The following is a 21305-nucleotide window of genomic DNA, read 5'->3' as shown; positions in this document are numbered from 1 at the left end:
TGGTGATCAACGAATTTAGTGATCAACGGCGATCACAACTTGGGGAGAATCAAGGGGCATCTTCAAATATAGTCAACCCGAGTTAGGCTCTGCCACGTCTGTTTCGAATACGGAGATTAATCTCCGGCAAATGCCCTATAGTAATGTGTTAAATAATATTGCTTCCTCGCTTTATATAAGTTTATATAATTGTTTGTATTAAAATTGCTTTATATAAGTTTATAATGCTGATAACAAGGACCTCTGACATTTTACAATCCTATCATATTCTCCATATGTGATGTTGGTGATGAAAAATTGCCAGCTAATCTCCAGGAGAACGACTTTAATTTTGTGGGCGAAGCGAACAAAAATGTAATTGCGTAGCAGTTATCGGGGGTTGGCGAGCGGTAGCGAGTAGGGGGCGGAGCCCTCTAGTATATATATATATATAGTTAGAATAGTTTTTTTTCCCCAATAAAGTGAATTTATTGTCTTGTCTTATGTAAGCATTGTTAACGCACCCCTTTTTCTTTATCAGTAAAGAAGGAACATCCTGAGCCCCCTTTTAACTTATAATAGTTAAATATCGAAGAACAAAACAAAAAGTTGGGGAAAAAATCTCTTCCATGTGATCAAGATTTTTAAGCACAGAAGGAAAACACAAAAGATTCCTTAAGAACAATCCGCACAAAATTTCATCAAATATATTGAAGTATAAGTTTCGTTTTTATGTAAAATTACACTTTTTTTTATATTTTAAATTAATCCTAAAATTAGATTAATACACTTCAATTTTTTGGGTTTACGAATACTAGTGTTCAACTGCGTAGCCATGTAATTTTGAACCTAATCTAGAAGACAAGGGTACTCCTGTATCAAGTATTGGAAGAAATTTGCCTTCGTGGTGGACTTTTTGATAGAACTAGCCCGCATTTGCGCTACACGGAGAGGAAGATCACTAGAACCTCCCAGGGTTAGCCCAACGGCAAGGGGGCTCTAAGCCATGATCCGTCAACCACTGACGATATTTGACGTCAGCTCTGTGGTCGGTGCAAGAAGGATGCGGAATTCGTATCGACAAACCATTTCTGGGATTCGAACCCGGTTCACCTGATTGGAAGGAGAACACTCTATCCCCTGAGCCATCGCAGCTCAGGAAACTTTTTTTATGAAAAAGTGAAAGGTTATTGCATAGAAAGGCAATTCTCTTTTTTCAATTTGACTTGTAGTGCTATAGTATCTGATTTTTCTCCAAAAGAGCCAGTTCCAATTTTAAGTATAAGCTTCGAGGTACTCAGTAGATAGAAAGACTACACATATAAGTGCAAAGAAAAAGATAAAAGAAAGATTACGTGAAAGGAAAAACAGAGCGAGGTGCCGAACCACGTCCATCCGAAAAAGAGATGCGGAAGAAGCGAGAGGAGAAGAGCGCGGATTAGGTGCGGAAATTGCGGAAAGCTCGAGTGGCGCGCCGGCAAATCTAATAGCGAATGACATCCGATATCAGATCTACTTCTTGAAACATCTTCCTCACCCCCTTACCCTCAAGGATTTATCTCCTGGCAGACATATTTACTTTCTCTTTCTGCACTTTTGGTGTCTCCTCGCATTGCATTCCAAAGTGTGATGGTGGTGCGACACTCTTTCTAATCACGTGTCCACTCAACACCTCCATCCCACCCCTCCCAATGAAAAGAGAAAATTTTTTTGCTGCAGAAAGGCACTTCAGAGATACAACCTGTAACACCCGCAGTAAGAAAAAACACTGCTGGGAACCTAAAAAAATTCTAAAAAATGCCGATGAAAATTCTTTAAAAACCATTAAAAATAACCTTACATTTGGAAAAAGCGAATCAATACATTTTTCACACTAGCATTTAAAAAACTAATAAATCGTAATTAATACTAACAATAATAATTAATAATAATAAAAACTGATATTTGAGCCGTGATGGCTCAGGGGAAAGAACGTTCGCCTTCCAATGAGGTGAACCGGGTTTCGAATCCTAGTGATGGCTGGTCAATACGAATTCCGCATCCAGCTTTCACCGATCACAGTGCTGACGTAAAATATCCTCAGTGGTAGACGGATCATGAGTTAGAGTCCCCTTGCCGTCACGCAAACCGTAGGAGGTTTTGCATCAAGTGTAAGACGGTTAAACTGAGGCTTTTTTTTCTTTCTTTTCCATGTCGAAAAAGTTTCGAAAATACTGTTAAACAATAATAACATGAGTGAAGTTTACGCAAGACTTTTTTAATAAACACAGAACCCAGTTGAGAATACATATAATGTTAGGTGTAGTGTGAAACAAATTGGATTTTGTTCGTTAGAAGTGAGTAAGTGGTGTCTGGCGTGAGCTAAGCGACGTTCGAAAACTATGTTCATCAAACGTGAGTCTTTTTTACAGAAATTTAGATTTTTCCGGGAAAGAACTTTGAACCCAATGCCAATGAATTAGTTTGATAATACTTTGTTTTGCCTAAATATTTAAATTTCACAGTTTTAAATGGATAAAAGCGACAATCTTTGAGTATTTTCGAAATGGATGAATGTACCATGTGTATTTGGTGAAGAACAGTCTTCGAGTAACCTTAGAAATCCTGTTCTCTTGGCAACATGCTGAAACGTGTTTGCGAATGCTATGACATGAAAAGAATGTTAATGATTTATATATTTTTCTAATAGAAAACTTGAGGACATCTTTATTTGCAATAATGATCGCAAAAACTTTAAAATTAATTTACGGTATGTTATTTGAGTGCCACTTAAGCCTTTAACCCTTTCAACTTTTCATTTATGGAAAAAATTGCCAAATGTAGAAATGTGTTTCTTGTTAAAAGTAAAGTCATCGTATAATTTGATTTATAGAACATTATGAGATAAACAGTTTGAAACCTTTTTCACATTTTAACAAAACGAGAAAGCTATTAAAATATTATTTATGTAAGTGCAATTAAAAAACTTATATCCATACGGCAGTGTTTCCTAAAGTGTGGTACGCGTACCCCCAGGGGTACGGGAACAGTTTAGCGAGGGTACGCATTCTTATGCGAAATACTTTGCAACAAAGGGACATTATTTCAAAAAAAATTATTTAAAAACATAGCTAGCCATGAAAATTTACGATTACGTATTTTTCTATTGGCTATTTTTTTGCAAAGTTAACAGTTAATATTTAGTGGTGTCAACCGCCAGTTGTGATTTTCAACTTTTGTAAAATCTTTTTATAGTAAAAAATACATTAAACTTTTTATTAGTGGTACATAGCGTTACGAAAAATTTAGAAAGGGTATACAAAAGTCATAAGTTTGTGAAACACTCCCATACTGAATTTGAATCATGTTATGTATTTGAATTATTTCGGTGCTGTTTCAACATTAAAACTACATATACGAAAAATATTTTACTTCCTGTGTAACACACCATTCTTCTAAAACAATTACGTTCGATTCGCAGAACATTTATACTTTTGAGACTATACCAGAGACAACAGAAGGGTCGAATGGTCACTTATAAAAATGTACTTTTTTCCAAATCCAGAAAATCGTTAGACCAAAAAAATAGATTTATTCAAACGAATCGGAAATAAATGTATATCACTCATACTTTTTTCACTTTGTTTTTCAAGATTAAACTTTTCTGCTCTTTTTTTTTTTGTGTGCAAGCTACAGAAGAAGAAAAAAAATACTTTCGATTATCCGGCAAGTGTCATTTTAATCCTATCACTTACCGAAGGGAGGGAAGAGAGAGGCGGTCAGTGATTTTCACCACCTCTAATCCAGACTGACCAACTCCCCCTCAAACAATGAACTTATTTCCTGCAAATCTCAGCACTCGGAAAGACTGAACTTTAATCACCTTTTTTGGCGAGTTTTCTGAAATGTTTGGCATGGTTAATGGTGACCAAAATCATTGCTGAACTCTACGTTAAAGGATAGAAAATGCTAATAAATTTCAAACTTTGTATATTTGTACGTGTTCTATTGTTATCATGCAATATTCTGGGAGATATTTATTCCAATGGGAGGGGTAAAATTTAAAATAAAAAAAGATCAATAATGTCTGACAAAAAAAAAAAATTCTAGGAGAATAACTTAATGAGAATTGCCTGTAATGTATGAAAAAATATAAATACAGTCTCTGGCCAAATTATTAGATGCAATATAGGATTCTATGTAAAATTTTAATTATCAGGTGATACTATATAGATTGTTTTTACGCTACTGAAACCGGTTTGTAATTGTTTACATTCGTGTATAATTTGGTGAAATTAGACGTTATATAATATAAATTCGGCAATTGAATAAATGAGACGATATATTATGTAAATATAAAATATTTATTACATCGGGTATTATATTAGTATATTACAATGATTAGACCAAATCATTAGATACACTGTAGTGTTTTAGTAATTGCATGTTTTGCACGAGTTTATACGCAATACTTTTATATTTAAACAAAAATGTAATGGATTTTTATAGAGGAGATTTTTATATACTTCCCATTTGTATTTATTTTTAACGTAATGCATTACAATGTTAACCAATTAATACATGAACGTAAACAAGTATAAACCGGTTTCAACTGCGTAAAAACATTCAAGTTGCAGTTCTATTTATCTAATAAAATTCAATTCAAAAGTTTCAGTTTCAGAAACTAATAATTAAACAGGTTGCTAAACATTGTAACTCAAAATATTGAAACATTTTCTAAATATAAATAGATACTTATATGTTTTTGTCATCTAATTGTAATTGGCTTAGCTTACGTTAGAAGTGGATGTTCAAATAAAACAGTACAATAATAAAATAAATAAAATATTGTTTGTTTTTGGCAGTGTTGGACAACCCGTCTGCCTTTTCGCAGAGGAAATCACAAACCAAGTCTCAGCTGTCCAGCCCTTGTCTCTTGTTTTTAACTTTAATATCAAGTATATTAATATAGTTTTACGATTAATTTAAAATTAAAAAAAGTGTAATTTTACATAAAAACGAAGCTTATACTTCAATATATTTGATAAAATTTTGTGAGGAACGCTCTTAAAGAATCTTTTGTGTTTTCCTTCTGCGCTTAAAAATCTTGACCACATGGAAGAGATATTTTTTCCAACTTTTTGTTTCGTTCTTCGATACTTGACTATTATAAGTTAAAAGGGAGCTTTGTGAAAACATGATCAATGTACTCATGCACGTGCTATAAGATACTTGAAAAAACTACTACAATTACTTTCGGCGTTCCTTTTCAAATTGTTTTGCGATCCCAAGACTTCTTCGCTTACTCATCGGGGACTTATGCATATTAGTCTAGCTTTGCATGTCCTAAAAACATTTTGTGAAACATTTGATTTATAAAGATCGTCATTCGATTTATATACAATTCAATTCAGCGACACTCGGAAATATTATATGTGAAACAAATAATTCATAGAATTTACCTATTTACACATTACATAAAATACCTGTTTTTTTATGTATATTTGATTATTTAAAGCTGTTGTGTTGACAAAATATTTTTTTCATCTTAATCATAAATGGATTAAAAACCATCAGATCAAATTCTATTATTTGAAATACAGATTTGCGTGCCATATGATAACTTTACCTTTTGTCAAATCATTTTACTACAGGGTGCGTAGACAAATTATTAAACAAAAAATAAGCACTTTTCAAGCACTCAAAAAATATTTTTAAGCATTTAAAAAAAATATCATAATTAGACATGGTTGGAAAGTTTTTGACACTTAACGGTTTTATCTCGTTTTAAACGTCATGTCAAAAAAGAAAAATCCTTTTTTATATTGTTTTTTACAATAGTCAAAAATCGCGAAATTTTGAATCGTGTAAAACGAATGGCGTTTTCATACGCTACGTACTGACAATACGCCGAAATAGATTGGGGTTGAATTAATTGTGAAAACGTTGAATAGAACAATGTGAACTGTGCCTTTTTACATAATTCGAAACGAAAATCAACATAGTAAAGGCAAAATCTCATTTTGAAAAATGGAAAATTAAGCACTTTTTTAAAAATACCCACTGAAAAAAGCACCTTTATGGACTTTTTAAAAACGCTACACACCCTCTACTATTATTTTCTATACTTGCACTAACTTATTAACTGCCTCCAGCGATTATTTTGTGTTTTATAACATCGTATAAATAAAATTGTAACGATTCGATTTTATTGTCTAATTGATACAATATTGAAAGGAGATCACAAAACTATCGTTTTGTCGTCACCTACTTCCACAAATGGTTTCCACATCCGATTCCTTTGAACGAAGCAGGATAATCTCCTTTTTCGTCACAAATATAAAAGCTTACTGGCTGTTTCTACTTTTGTATTTTGGAGAGTCTTCTCTGTATCTTGAATTTTCAAAGCGTCAACCAAGGTCATAAGCGTTTCCAGACATTCTAATGGGTCAATATAGTTTTAATAGTTTTTACACTTTAATATGACTTAGATATGAAGAGCCTTTAGGTCGAGACAGATTTTAGACTTTTCCTCGCAAATAAAATCGCCTCTTAATTAAGTGACCCATGTTCAAATCTCAGAGTTGAATGCTCGATAAGAATTCTGCTGACATCTTAAAATATCCAAATGTAGTGCGAGTATAGATTTACTTAGTAAGTTTCACAGAGAATGCTAAAAATCTGTTGTGGTTACAGATTTACTTGTATAAGATTGCACAGTTACTAATATAGGGCCTTTATATCTATGCTTTTGTAGAATAAACTTGTTTTGGTGTGGTAAAAAAACAAGTTTGGCTACTGATTTTGCTTGTAATTTTTGCGAAAAAAAACTTGTTCTTGTATTGTAGATAAATAGTTGAGGCTACGGGTTTAATCCATAAGCTTTAGAGTTATAGAATAAAGAAGTAGAACTGCTTGAAGAAAAAGAATAAAATTAAATAGGTAGAAAATCTTTTAATGGGAAAACGTAAAGGTTTTCATCAGGACACATTCTTTTAAGTTGATAAATGCGATATTTCTAAATGAAGAATAATTATCCTCAGATAAGGATGTGTAATAATGTATATATATATATATATAAATTGAATCAATAAACAATAAATTTCAGGCCTGTGTCTGTCTATGAAGCACATCTCTCCTGGATTAATTATTAAGCGTCACTAAACAAAAATATAGCATTAAATTATTATGCTACTTGGGAAAATTGATAAGCATAACATAAAAAATATCGATAAGCCTGTTTACGTGAACAATTCACTTTTAACCTTTTATATTTGCCCAACTTAAAGCTCAATTTGTTTCAGATTTTCGTTGCCAACTTGAGAAAAGAAATTTCATCGGACAATGTACGCATTAGTGTTTCATGTGATATAAATGTCTAAAAAAAAAATTATAACAACATACTTTAATAAATTTAAATAATTCGATTTCCAAGATATTTAGTGCGGTTATACTTATAATTTTTTTATTAAACTTATAATTTTTTTAAATTAAACTTATAATATTTTTAACACCATAATTTTTTATTTTATTTCAAGTTTGTGTCAGTTGGCATGTAAATGGGTCATCACATAGCTGATTGGCGTAACTTGGCGAAATCAAAACACAGAGCAACCTTAGCGTGCGGGGGATGACACTCACTTAATTTCGGTGACAGACCAACACAAATGATCACACGGAGATCATGACCTCATGAGATCCAAAAAACGTGACTGGCATTTCGGAAAAACCCCCCGGTGAAGGAAAGAGGGGTGGAAGTATTCCTGGGGGATAAGGCCCCGTTGTTTCCTATTTAAATGTAGGAAGTATTTATTCTAATCCCTGATTTCGTCAGCTTTTTCACTTGACTGATTCTCGCGATAGGGATGTTCTAGCCATGCAGTGCAGTCCATCACAAAAATTAAATACTTTCAATAAACTTTTGATTTAATGATCGCATTTCCAAGTGTTCTTTCTAGTGTTTATAGCTCGAAAAACCCACACGAGTTACGAAAATTGATTAGGCTGAATAGTTTAGTCATAAAAGAGATTTTTCTGTGAATAATACAATTTTTTCAATGAAGATTTGCATTCAGATAGCTCAAAAATAAAAGGATATCCAAAAGTTTTAAGAAAATAGGAGTAATAAGCTTAAAGAATTATGATCCATGACAATTTATTATTTTAAACATTTAAAAAAACCAAACTTCTAGAAAATGTTTGAGTTATAGTTGAAGTTGGATTCAAAACGGCTGTCACGCCCCAAGTAGATACAAATGTATTTATATACAGCAAGAAATACTAAAAACAGATGGATATTCAAATGCTACAAGAAGCCATGACAGAATCTTCCATGATTTGGATAAATTTGAAAAGCCCTGAATCATGTTATGAAAAAATTTTCAGAGATTGAAATTTATTGTAATCCTACTGATATTTCAAAAATTCTGTCATTTTTATCGGCATACATGGAATCATCCTTTCTTTCTTTCTTTTTTTTTTCATGTGAAAAACTTTGCGAAAATAACAGGAAAAGAATTTGGAATTAAAATCGTTGAAGAAGTAGTGTATAAGTTACTGTGAATCACCGAAATTGGTGGTTGTCGACTTCCAAAGGTGAATGTTGACAATCACATAGCAGCTGTAATAAATGTCCGAAATAAAAACTAGATCTAGGATGCCCCTGCCTGACATGCATTTTCCCGGTATGCCCTACACCAATATTTTTTAAGGTTCAGTGCCACTACCCGATATACATTTGCCCGGTATGCCTTACATCCATGTTTTTTTTAAAGTCATGTGCCACTGTCCAGTGTGCATTTAAGCCTGTACTCCGAACACTGATATTTTTCCCAATCTATCTTTAGCAGATATTAAATTATCCAATAAATATAATGATATCAACAAATAAATTATTATCAAATTGGATGTAACAAATATTTTGGACATTTACCGAAGCGACTATAAGATGGTTGACATTCACCGGTGAAAGTCGGCATTCTCTTGATTTCGGTCAATCACGGTGACATATATTGAAATAAAAGGACTCACCTTGCATATTTCTGATGTGTGGGTGGGTGTGGGCGTCTAAAGATGTCTTCGTCATCCCGCTTATGGCATTGTGCGGATAACCTGCAACAACAACAAAAAGTAAAACAACCAACTTTGTTTCAATTCGATGTCAACACTTCAATTTACAGTAACAGACCTATCGGCGATGTTTCAATTCGATGTCACGTTTCAGTTTACACTAACAGACCTATCGGCGATGTTTCAATGCTGGTCAACTTACACTTCCACAATTTATAGTGGAAAAAAATATGGAGAAGATATCACTCGGTTTGTAGCATCATGCTCCCAACAAACGTGGCTGTTCTCAAACAGTCCAGGACATTTATCGATGTCCGGCCCAAGCCATGGAAAGCGAAGACCGATTGTGGTTTCGAGTTATTTTCATTATTAATTTTTAATTTTTGAAAATATATAAAGTATATAAATTTGTCTTTTCATTTCTTTACAATTACTTTTTTTTTTTTTTTTTTTAAAAAATAAAANTTTACATATATATATATATATATATATATATCTTTATTGAAGCATTGGTAAGTTAAAGTATTTTTTTTAAACCTATTTCTACCTAAAATACTATTCAGATTACAATTTATTTCTTTATATATTTTTTCAAATTTAAATCTATTAAAGTTTTGTAAAACTCACTGATAAATTATGCACCATTTAATTTTAATTTTATTTTATAACCGTCGTTGAACAACCGGTCCCAATTTTTGGGTTCAGCTACGTAGAATTGTAATTTTGAACCCAATCCATAAGACAAAGGGACTCCTAGATCAAGCATTGGGAAAAATTTGTTTTCGTGGAAGACTTTTTGATGGAACTAACCCGCGTTTGCGTTACATGGAGAGGTAAACCACGAAAACCTCTCAGGTTAGCCTGACGGTAAAGGGACTCTAACCCATGATCCGTCTACCACTGAGGATATTTTAAGTCAGCGCTGTGGGCTGTGCAAACCGGATGCGGTATTCGTATCGACCAGCCATTGCTGGAATTCGAACTCGGTGCACTTCATTCGACGACAAACACTCTGTCCCCTGAGTCACCACAGCTCTTTTACTCCTATTTTATTTTTATAATTTTATAACCGTCACTGAATATCCGACCCAATTTTTAGTTTAAGACTACTAATGTTCATCTCCGCAGCCTTGTCATTGTGACCCAATCCAGAAGACAAGAGAACTCCTGTGTCAAGTATTGGGAGAAATTCGCCGTCGGGCAGAACTTTCTCATGGAACTAATCCGCATTTGCTTTACATAGAGAAGAAAATCACGAAAACCTTCCACGGTTACTCTGACTGCAAGGGGACTCTAACTCATGATCCGTCTACCACTGAGGATATTTTACGTCAGCACTGTGGTCGGTGCCAGCCGGATGCGGAATATGTATCAATCAGCCATCGCTGATTTTCGAACCTGGTTCACCTCATCCCCTGAGCCATCACGGCTCTGATCCAAATAATAACGTTCTTTTTCTAATTCTGAATGATAGTTTTGATGAAAGTTACCATAGCTTTTACAGTTCCTTCATGCGTACATACGCCCTATAATATGTCACAACAGGAAAATGATTCCCTGCTATAAGATTTTTATTGATGAAGAATTTTTTGATGAAGAGCGTATGTCAATTGTTCTTCTCTCACGTGGAAGGGATTCGAAGGCAAACAGAATATAAGGGGGGTGGAGATTGAGTACACACTGATTAGTAGTAGGGGCGTTTGGTAGAGCGCCCTATCAACGTGCATGCTCGATTAACTTCGAATGGATCGGGATGCAAAAAGATGATGGTTTCATTACTCATAATGCAAGAGGTTTTATTAACCCTTACTAAAAAGACTGTCAGAAGGTCACGTGGGCAGCTCTGGATGAACCCCCGACTGCTTTTATTAGAGATTATCAAAGAAGTAATAGAGGATGTAAATATGGCTCAGTTTCAGATACTAGCACATACAGTTGAACCTCGATTTAACGTACTTTGAATAAATGAATTCTCCGATTTAACGAGTATTTTCTCTGTCTCGACGAAAAGGGTTGCTGAAATGCTCTCATTTAACGAATTTTTAGCCTCAATTTAAAGAACAATAATCGACAAAAAGGGTTGCTGAAATGCTCTCATTTAACGAATTTTTAGCCTCAATTTAACGAACAATAATCGACAAAAAGGGTTGCTGAAATGCTCTCATTTAACGAATTTTTAGGCTTGATTTAACGAACAATTAGCGCTGGTAAAAAATTCGCACATAAAACTAAAACTTTGAATTTTTCGCACTTAAAATTTTGACCCCAATCCAAATGTGTAATTATATTTATGTATTAAGTTTTAAAAGCAAATAGCATTAAAGAATTAAAAACATTTTAACTTTGATTTCCTAACGTATAACTTATGATTTTTAAGCTCGTAGTATATAATAATCACTTTTTTTCATGATCTGAATATCTAAGGGTATTTTTCACTGATATTTTTATACCATACTATTTACAAAAATTGATATTCGATTTAACGAACGGATTTGTCGGTCCCTATCAATTCGTTAAATCGAGGTCCAACTGTAGAATCATTTAACATTCTATTACATCGATTATAAAACCGCTAAGGATCTATTTTTCTCCCTACAAAATTATCTATTATAAACGTTTTGCTTCATATTGAGATTTTTGTTACGCATGGTAACTTATTAAATTATATTTAAAATTAGTTTCATGGTAATCGAAAATGGCAAAATGAAATTTTTTGATGGTGTCATTTTGATTTTCCTCAGCCTGTTTTCCCGTGGAGCCTAGAGACGTTAGCGATTTGTATTATTATAACTTATAACTGCAAAACATATTTTTTTAATTTCTGGTATCATATGACATCCCCTGGTACTCTGTTGGACATAAAGTGTGACCAAAGAACCCAGACTGTTTTGGCCAGATTTGCAAGTGGCCATCTTAAGGGCCTAACTTTTGAGGGAGGCAGAAAGATCTGTACGTAAGAAAGATCTGACGTCAATTATTACAACATATACAAGATAAACCCATAAAGCATCTTTTTCCCCCCTATAAAATTTATTATAAACGTATTGCTTCATATTAGTATTTTATATTACATGGTGCCGTATTAAATTACATTTAAATTAGTTACATAGTTAAGAAAAATAGCAAATTTATTTCTAAGTAGGTTTCACTTTGATTTTTTTCAACCTCATTTCAAGCGGAGCCTTTTTGACGTCAATTATTACAACATATATAAATGTAACCACAAAGTATCTTTCTTTTTCCTCCAACAAAATCTATTATAAACGTTTTGCTTCAGATCAGTATTTTATATTACTCATGGCGCCGTATTAAATTACATTTAAATTAGTTTTAAAGTTATCATAAATTGGCAAATTTATTTCTAAGTAAGTTTCACTTTGATTTTTCTCAACCTCTTTTGAAGCGTAGTCTTTTGACGTCAATTGTTACAAATGTACCTGCAAAGAATTATTTTTTTCCCAACAAAATCTATTCGAAACGTTTTGCTTCATATCAGTATTTTATACTACTCATGGCGCCGTATTAAATTACATTTAAATTAGTTTCAAAGTTATCAAAAATGGGAAAATTTACTTCTAAGTAAGTTTCACTTTGATTTTTCTCAACCTCCTTTCTAGCGGAGTCTTTTTGACGTCAATTATTACAACATACATAAATATACCTGCAAAGGATCCTTTTTTTTCCAATGGAACAAATAAGAAGAAAAGAAAGACAGAAAGTGAGAATAATACTATTTCAAATAACCCCCTGTTATATTATTTTTATTAATATCGCTTTTTAATGAAAAGAGAGACAGACGCGGATTATTGGCTTCACTCCAAAAACGGAGAAGTGATGAGGGGGTGATGGTGGTGATGGGTGCTTCTATGTAAATAATAATCTGTTGGGCGCAAAATTTTCTCGAATTACGAGTACCGCTCTCCATTGTTCTGGGAAACAGTGCCGTTCCATTTCCTGTCTGGCCATTATTTCTAACCTAGGATAAAATGGCCGCCCCATAACCGGTCAGCCAGCTTCAATTTCTCTTATCTACGATCAAACCTTGTGGTTTGCTCCCTACTATTTACCACGAATTGACGGAAACATAGGACCCCAAAAGTCTTCATCGCTTTTGAAGCGGTCCCCAACTCACAAATTGAATTACCTTCCGGAATCGAATGCCGGACTCTTTTATTGCGCAGTTTTAACGAGCGCTTTGGGATATATTTTGCTGCCGGACGAAAGTGGAAACAAACCGCCGCCGCGCTTTTAATGATGATTTTCTACAAAGGGTCTAATTTCATTTGGAAAAATTTTTCTTCGCCACCACTTGGATTTGTATAAATTTGGTGCGCTGAAGAGAGAGAGATGATATCCCTTCCCCTGTCTGCTCCAAATTATCAACACTCTCTCGCCTTCATTAAGACATTTTACTCGGAATAATATGATTAGAGACTGTTTCAAACGCTGTTCGGCGCTGTGATCGCCACCCCCCTTCCAGTCGCAACTTTAATTATAAGGATTTGCTTAATTTGCCGCTAGTCTTTGTTCTTAATGAGTAATTCTGATGCCCACGTTCGAAATGTTAATCTCATTAACTTGGAATTCCAGAAGATACAAATACATGTCCCTTTTCGAACTTTTAATTACCTTATCTGCTTGCAAACATTCTCATTAACATGCCGAGCCTTTGCTTAATTAGGTACAATTATTATACATACATAAATTATGCATATCTCTGTGCATATGGGATTTTTCGATGCCGCAATTATGTACACTTTTTAAAATCTGCCTCAGCTTTGGAAGTTGCATCAGATTTCGTAAAGAAAGTTATCAATCGAATAGACTAAAACAAATTTTGTTTAATTTGTGGGGAATTGCCGTCTTCGTCTTCCATTGCTGGTAGCCATTGTCTCAAACAGCAAATCATTCGTTACATATTTATATTCTTGTACAAATAAACTTAACATCTTGGTAATTTTTTGTTTAAAAAAATAAGGAAGAAAAAGAAAAATGCCTTTTTACATGCACTGCTTGAAAATTCGAAATGTGTTAAATCTTAACTTCCTTCAAATTTTTAAAACCTTAATATTTTGATTAATTGAAACATGTTATGGTTTCTTTAAAAACTTGATTACATGCTAATAAGGTTCAACTCAGCAACTTATTGAGGGTGCAGAAAAATTTGCTCCATATATACAAGTTATATGGTTTAACGCTCAAGCAATTTTTCTGAATTGTGTTGTAGTTCATTTACGTCGCAAAAGAGTTGCACACTGGGCTATTGGCGACGGTCTGGGAAACATCCCTGAGGATAATCCGAAGACATGCCATCGCAAATTTGATCCTCTGCAGAGGGGACTGCAAACCTGCTTCGGTAGTCCAACGACCTGCACGCGAAATTGAGCACTTAATGGTAGAACATTTTAATGAGGACCAAAACCGCACATCCTCGGTCCCTACGCAGACTGATCCAAGTGGTCACCCACCCGCACACTAACCGCAGCCAGTGATGCTTGATTTCGGTGTTCTGCTGGGAACCGTGTCATAACGATCACTCCACTGCGGGATAAATTTTTCTCGGAATGAAGAACTATGTCAGGCTACTTTGATGAATTATAATTTGATGTGTTGTTCATTTGAAAATTAAAAGTTTGAAAGAGAAAAAAAAAGAAAGGATTTAAAAAAAAGTAAAAAAAACCCAAAATATTAGAAGCTATTAAATAAGGAACACATGGTATCAAAATTTCAGCAAAACTGGCCTAGCAAAGTATGAAATATGCGAATTTTTAAATACTTCACATAGACATAGTACATTATGCCAAAAATCACTTCTCAAAGTATGAAATGATTAAACAATCTATACACAGAGGCATTGTATACAATACCAACTGACAAACCAGCAATATATGAAATATGGTTAGTTCATATTCGTAATTAATGGAATTATGCTTAAGGACCATTGCCCGGTATTCCTCTCACAGATGTTAACTGGGTATTAAAAATCAAATAATCCGGTAAAAATAAAATTTGTCTTTTCATTTTTAAAATGGATTTATAGAACAAACAAAATGTTAATTTTTTTCGTCGTAAACTAAATAATATTTTCTATGAAAAGGAAACGAAGAAAAAAAGTAACAGGTGGTTTCTTTCTCTGAGATTTGCATCCACTGAACAATACATAAAAAAAGATTTGTCATTGGATAAAATGTCTAGATAAAGTATCTATAATACTTATCTTGCCTTCGGATGTAAGAAATTACGAAACTGCATGTCTTACATAACAGCAATGCAAGATTTAAATAACAAAGTAGTATTTCTTAACGTTATGATTTTGAAATGTGCTCTCTATGTGATTCACTAACTCTCATAATTTGCATAAAGAGCATTTGCTATGCCTACATAAAGTATTTAAAAATTTCAGACTTTGCATACCAAGAATTTTATATTTGATTTTATAACCGTCGTTGAACAGCCGACCCAATTTTGGGTTTTACGACTACTGATGCTCAACTCCGTAGCCTTGTAATTTTGAACCCCATCCAGAAGACAAGGGAACTCCTGGATCAGTATCCCCAGAGGTATGGTTTGTTACGGAAACATGGAGGACTTTGTGACTGGACAGATTCAACGTGCATCAGTCTCCATTACTCGAACGGCTGGGATCTTGTTGGACATGGGCCCAGTGCCCTACTAACCAGGCCTGCATACCAAGAATTGCAAAGCATAGCTGGTAACAAAAATAACACTTAAAAAGCATGATAGCCTGGTAGGTAGGGCACTGGACCCATGTCCAACAGTTGGTGGGATCGATCCCAGCCAGCCGAAGACTCCCCGTGTAGTAAATGGTGACTGATGCACGTTGAATCTGTCGAGTCACAAAGTCCTTCATGTTCCCGTAGCAAATCAATACCCCTGGGGATACTGATCCAGGAGTTTCGTTGTCTTCTGGATGGGGTTCAAAATTACAAGGCTACGGAGTTGAACATTTGTAGTCGTAAACCCATAAAATTGTGTCGGCTGTTCAACGACGGTTATATGAAATAAAAACATTTAAATAAAGAAAATTATTTTTTAATGCTGTAGACAGCCCATAAAATCTTACATTACAACAAAAGATATTGTTTTTTATTTTAAAATTATTATTATTGTTATTATTGTTAATGATTTTTACGTTCAAGTTTGTAAATGCAATCCTCTGACAAGGCAATGCAAATAACTCAACCACAAGTTCCATTGACTTTGATGAGGCGGCACTGGTAGAGGGAAAGGGGGGAGGAGAGACAGCAAACAAGGCAACGGTTAATGACTCGGTAAATATGGTTTTGTGTGAGAGATCAACCCCCCTCCTCCGGGCAATAAGCCGTTCTTTCCTTCTGTTGAGTACTTAACACAGTCCGATCGATTGTTGAGTGAGACGCCTTTTATCCCGCAATCTTCTATATTCATGAGAAGTTCATACAAATAAAATAAAGGGAAAGTATTAAAAAAATGGATTAGTTTTAAATAAAGATCAAAATGCGAAATAGTAGAAAGCAAAATTAAGTAATGAAATTAATGATGTTAAATTAAAAGAGTGACTAAATATTAAACGTCGAAAATGTACCTCGTGTACATTTTTATTATTTTATAATTTTATGACCGAATTTTCAATTTGCGGATACCAATGTCCCTAGTAATTTTGAACCCAATATAGAAGACGAGGGAACTCCTGGATCAAGTATAGGGAGACATTTTGCTTTCGTGAAGGTCTTTTTGGTGGAACTAACCCGTTACATGGAAGAGGAAAACTACAAAATCTCCCACGGTTAGCCTGACGAAAAGGAGACTCTAACACACGAGCCATCTACCACTAGGGATATTTTACTGCAGCACTGTGGTAGGTGCAAGCGCGTGCGGAATTCAAATCAGCCAGTCACTGCCGAGATACAAACCCGGGAAGCATTGGGAGGCAAGCGCTCTGTACCCTGAGCCACCACGGCACATTTTTATTGTTATAATCATTTATTGTACTATCTTTTTTAATAAATATGGAACTATTGCGATTATTTTAAAAAAATTTAAAAATTACTTTATATCACGCTTATTTCTTAAAATTTTTCTTCCAAATGTGCCTTGCAATTTTCACTACATAAAGAGAAACTCTTGAAAAGAAATACCAAACATTATTAATATCAACCGTTTTTTTTTCTTTTTAACCGATTGAAATTTTTAATTTTTAAAAAGTTTCCACTTTTTAAAATGCTACAACTCTGGTCACTGGCTTGTCGGAAAATATTCTAATTTTGCCCTATGCGAGTGCTATTTGTACATTTTCAGGAAAAGTAATATAGCATTGAACCTTAATATTGGTAAATTGAACTCTAATAGGTTGTTGTTGTTGTTGTTAATTTACGTCGCACTAGAGGTGCACAATGGGCTATTGGCGACGGTCTGGGAAACATCCCTGAGGATGATCCGAAGACATGCCATCNCTTTTTTTTTTTTTTTTTAACCGCTTGAAATTTTGAATTTTTTTAAAAGTGTCCAATTTTTAAAATGCTACAACTCTGGTCACTAGCTTGTCGGAAAATGTTCAAATTTTGCCCTATGCGAGTGCTATTTGTACATTTTCAAGAAAAGTAATATAGCATTGAGCCTTAATATTGGTAAATTGAACTCTAATAGGGTGCAAATTTACTGCAACTGAACCATTTTCCCACTTAAGTTGAACCGTAGTATCGTGTCATCATGTTTAAAAACTACCATAGCACAGCTCAACTAAACAACATTTTAACGTTGCAACAAATTTCAACGATAGTCTGGTTTATTATGTTTCGAAATTCTTAACAGTATAACCTTACTAAATTTCCATAAACTGGCATTAGCGAAAAATTTTGATGTTTGATTCCTTTATTGAACAATAAAGATTCGAAATTTATATTTTGGCGCTTATGGGTACCTTTTTTGGACAAGGTACACACTGTAGAAAAAAGAAGGATTGATAAATCTTTAACCAGTATTTAGTGCAAAGTTTCTCATTACCCCGAAGTTTAGTTAAATGAAAGATCATTTTGTTTAAGTTACACCATAAATTTTGAGGTATGATCGAGAAATACTTCTATGGTGCAACTGACTGCACTAACACAAAATAAAAGTACTAACACAAAAAACACAAAACTTTGACGGTGACTGTAAACTGAACGACGTTTCAAGCGATGAACTAGATCATTTATTTGAAAACTATAATAACAAGATCATTCATTTGAAAACGATAATAAGTTAAAAACGGTGAACTAGATCATTCATTTGAAAACGATAATAAGTTAAAGGCGGTGAACTAGATCATTTATTTGAAAGCGACAATAAATTAAAAAGCGATTGGTGATCTAGTTACGCCACTGATGGTTTTTCTGTTTTGTTCTTTGATATGATGTTCTTATTTGCTAACACTATTATGTTTAAAATAATTAAAAGTTGTTAAGTTTTTTAACGTTGGTATTGGTAGTTTTTTTAAAAAAATAGTTGTGTTTTAATCAGTACTAGTACGTGTTTTAACACGATATTTGTTTACGACGGCATGTTTTCTTTACAACTCGGTTTCGGACGACTAATGCATGTTGTTTCAAGTTTCCAGCTATTAGGTTGGTAAATGTTTTATTTGCATTAATTAAAGTTCATTTATATTATGTTGTCTTTTTAAATTTGGTTGTGGGTATAAAATGGTTAGACGTATGTCATAAAATAACTTACTTACGTACCTAATTAATACTTACCTAATGATGGTGCAACCTTCCTCTATTTTTATAAAAGAAGAAAAAAAAGAAGGAAGGAAAATAGGTGTTTTGTTTCTTCAAAACACCTACTTTTGGTGCAACCTTTTACTGATATTTGGAGCTAGTGAAAATACCAAAATATGGTGAAATTCAGCTCCAATTTATGTAGCTAGGAAATAAATACTAATTTTTGGAGCAACGTGGCTTGGAATTTTTAACAGTGCAGTGCTCAAAATAAAAAATGGATCACCCTTAATAACTTTTGATCTAAAGATCAGATCTTCACGTTCTAGGACTCATTCTTCAAAGGGATGATCTTAAATATGTTAATTAATTAGAGCAGACGATATTTTAAGTTACAAAATCAGACACAAAAACGTACTGCTCCTTCATAAACATACTTTTTTTTCCTGACGGATTTGAATTTCTGACTCCCAAAAAAATATAGGAGGTAGATGCAATCTGGGAAATATGGTCCCCATAGTTTGGTCAGGAAAGCGATCCAAAATTTGGATGTTGATGTTAATTTTAATTTTTGTATATTTTACCGAATCTCGAGAAATTTTTAAGCAAATTGAAAAATTTTTGCACGCAATTATAAAATTCGTTTATCCAAAGAAAATTCCATGCAAAAAATAATTTTTGGTAAGTATTGATTATTTTTTATTATTTTATTAAATAATGGTCGAAGAAACAATACGAAAATAATGTAAGATATACAATTTTTTGCATCATTTAATACTTAAGAATGCAATTTCATATCACTAAATTCAAAATTTGAGTAAAATCAGTCGAACAGCTCCTGAGAATTTTTAAGGTTGAGCCCCAGAACGTGAAAATCTGATCATTAGATCAAAAGCTATTCAGGGTGTTCTGCTTATTTTTCTTTTCTTTTTTCTTCTTTTGTTTTCATTATGCGAACTTTACAAATTTTCTGGTCTGGTCGATCTATTTCTGATAAAAGAATTATAAATAAATGTCTAAAAGAAAACCATTTCAATTTTAAAAGTTGCTCTCACTCGAGAAAAAACTAAATTTTTTCATTTTTATAAAATCTTTAATTATAAAACACAATTGCATTGGTTTGAAGAAAGCTTGTTTCAGTACACATTAGTAAAGCAAAACTTTTGTTTTGGGGGGGAGGGGTCAATCGTTTGGAGGGAACCAACATTAGTATGTTTAAAACTTACATTTCGCAGGGTCCAGTGTGTCCACCCTGATAGATGCTGAAGGAGCCGGCATTCAATTTCATCCTCTCCCTGAAATCTTCAAAATAAAAGAAAAAGCCAAAAGTAAAATAAGAAGAAAAGAATCAAATAAAACAAACATTCCATGAAAATAAAGAATAAATACATGCAAAAATAATTCAATACAGAAAGGCAAAATATAGGAAAATCAAAATCATAATCAAAATAATATAACTTCAAATTAAAACAACTAAAAAATGCTTGTTAAAAAATAAAATAAGATTAATTTTTCTGAAAAATTTTTTTCTTCGACGCATCTTCAAAAACGGGTGTAAAGAACGTTTAGTTTCACATAATTAATTCCACAGATTTGACAAAAAACGAAATAAATAAAAGGGGTCGTGTTAATTTTCGACCGAACTTCTGCTTGAAATTAGAACAATTGTTTTTCTTTAAAACCTTAGGTTTTCCGAAAACTTAGGTCGAAAATCTATACATCAAAGTGGGAGGGGGAACGTGTTGGCAGAAATGGCATTAATGTGTTCTAACTTATTCAGAAGTAGCATATAATTCAGAAATAAAATTGGCTAATTAAAAAATTTAAGAGAAACTTTGGGATTATCCCGTCAACCATTTTCGCCAAGCCCGATACTATCACCAAAATCCGATATTATCGCCAAATGATTTATAATAATATATATGGTCAGATCAATGAGTAATTATAAAAAAAATAGAAGTTTTTACTTTGTTTTGATTCTTTTTAATACTTTTTTATTATGTATTTTTACACTTCCATTTTTTTTACTATAATTTATTTTATTATTATTCTTTGATAAATTTAATGTGTTAAGAATGTTTATTTTGGAAATTGCTTTTCATTGTGATGGCGCCAAAGGATTTGTGCATTTTTGCGTACGTTGACAGGTCGACGGGATATTACCAAAGTACCATTTAAGTCCCACTGATCGTAAAACACAGTTCTCAGTAGATCATTAAAGTCAAGGCTGATTGGCTGCGATTCGTGAACCGGTGGATCAGCCTGTGAAGAGACCGAGAGAGCGCAGTATCTGTCCTCGTTAAACTGATCTATCGTAAAATGCCGGACTTCGCGCGTATGTCTTTGGGTTATCAAAGTGGTGAAGCCATCCTATCAACAAAGGATTAAAATTATGATGGCATGTCTTCGGACCATCCGGATGGTTTATCGCAGTAAGCCTACGAATATTCAGTCTGAGTATTTCTTCACACATTTCCTATTTAGCCTGAAAATACATAGGCTTGTTGCATCAAGCCTAAAATCATCATACAGATAAGAAAATATTGAAGATTTTTCCAAACAGCATGGTGCATTTTACAA

At 33.5% G+C, this 21305-nt stretch overlaps 1 protein-coding gene across 1 annotated transcript in view; it reads right to left on the bottom strand.

Moving 5' to 3' along the window:
- Positions 1 to 21305, bottom strand: part of LOC107441842 (Friend leukemia integration 1 transcription factor) — a 179708-nt gene that overhangs the window by 24850 nt on the left and 133553 nt on the right. Inside the window, exon 6 of the mRNA XM_071177879.1 lies at positions 8989 to 9069. Within this exon, the coding sequence (XP_071033980.1) occupies positions 8989 to 9069 (81 nt within the window). The remainder of the gene's footprint in view (positions 1 to 8988; positions 9070 to 21305) is intronic.

The sequence above is a fragment of the Parasteatoda tepidariorum genome, chromosome 2 (assembly GCF_043381705.1).
Source record: "Parasteatoda tepidariorum isolate YZ-2023 chromosome 2, CAS_Ptep_4.0, whole genome shotgun sequence".
Classification (NCBI taxonomy): domain Eukaryota; kingdom Metazoa; phylum Arthropoda; class Arachnida; order Araneae; family Theridiidae; genus Parasteatoda; species Parasteatoda tepidariorum.
Note: the sequence above shows the minus strand (reverse complement) of the source record. Positions and strands in the feature narration are given on the sequence as shown.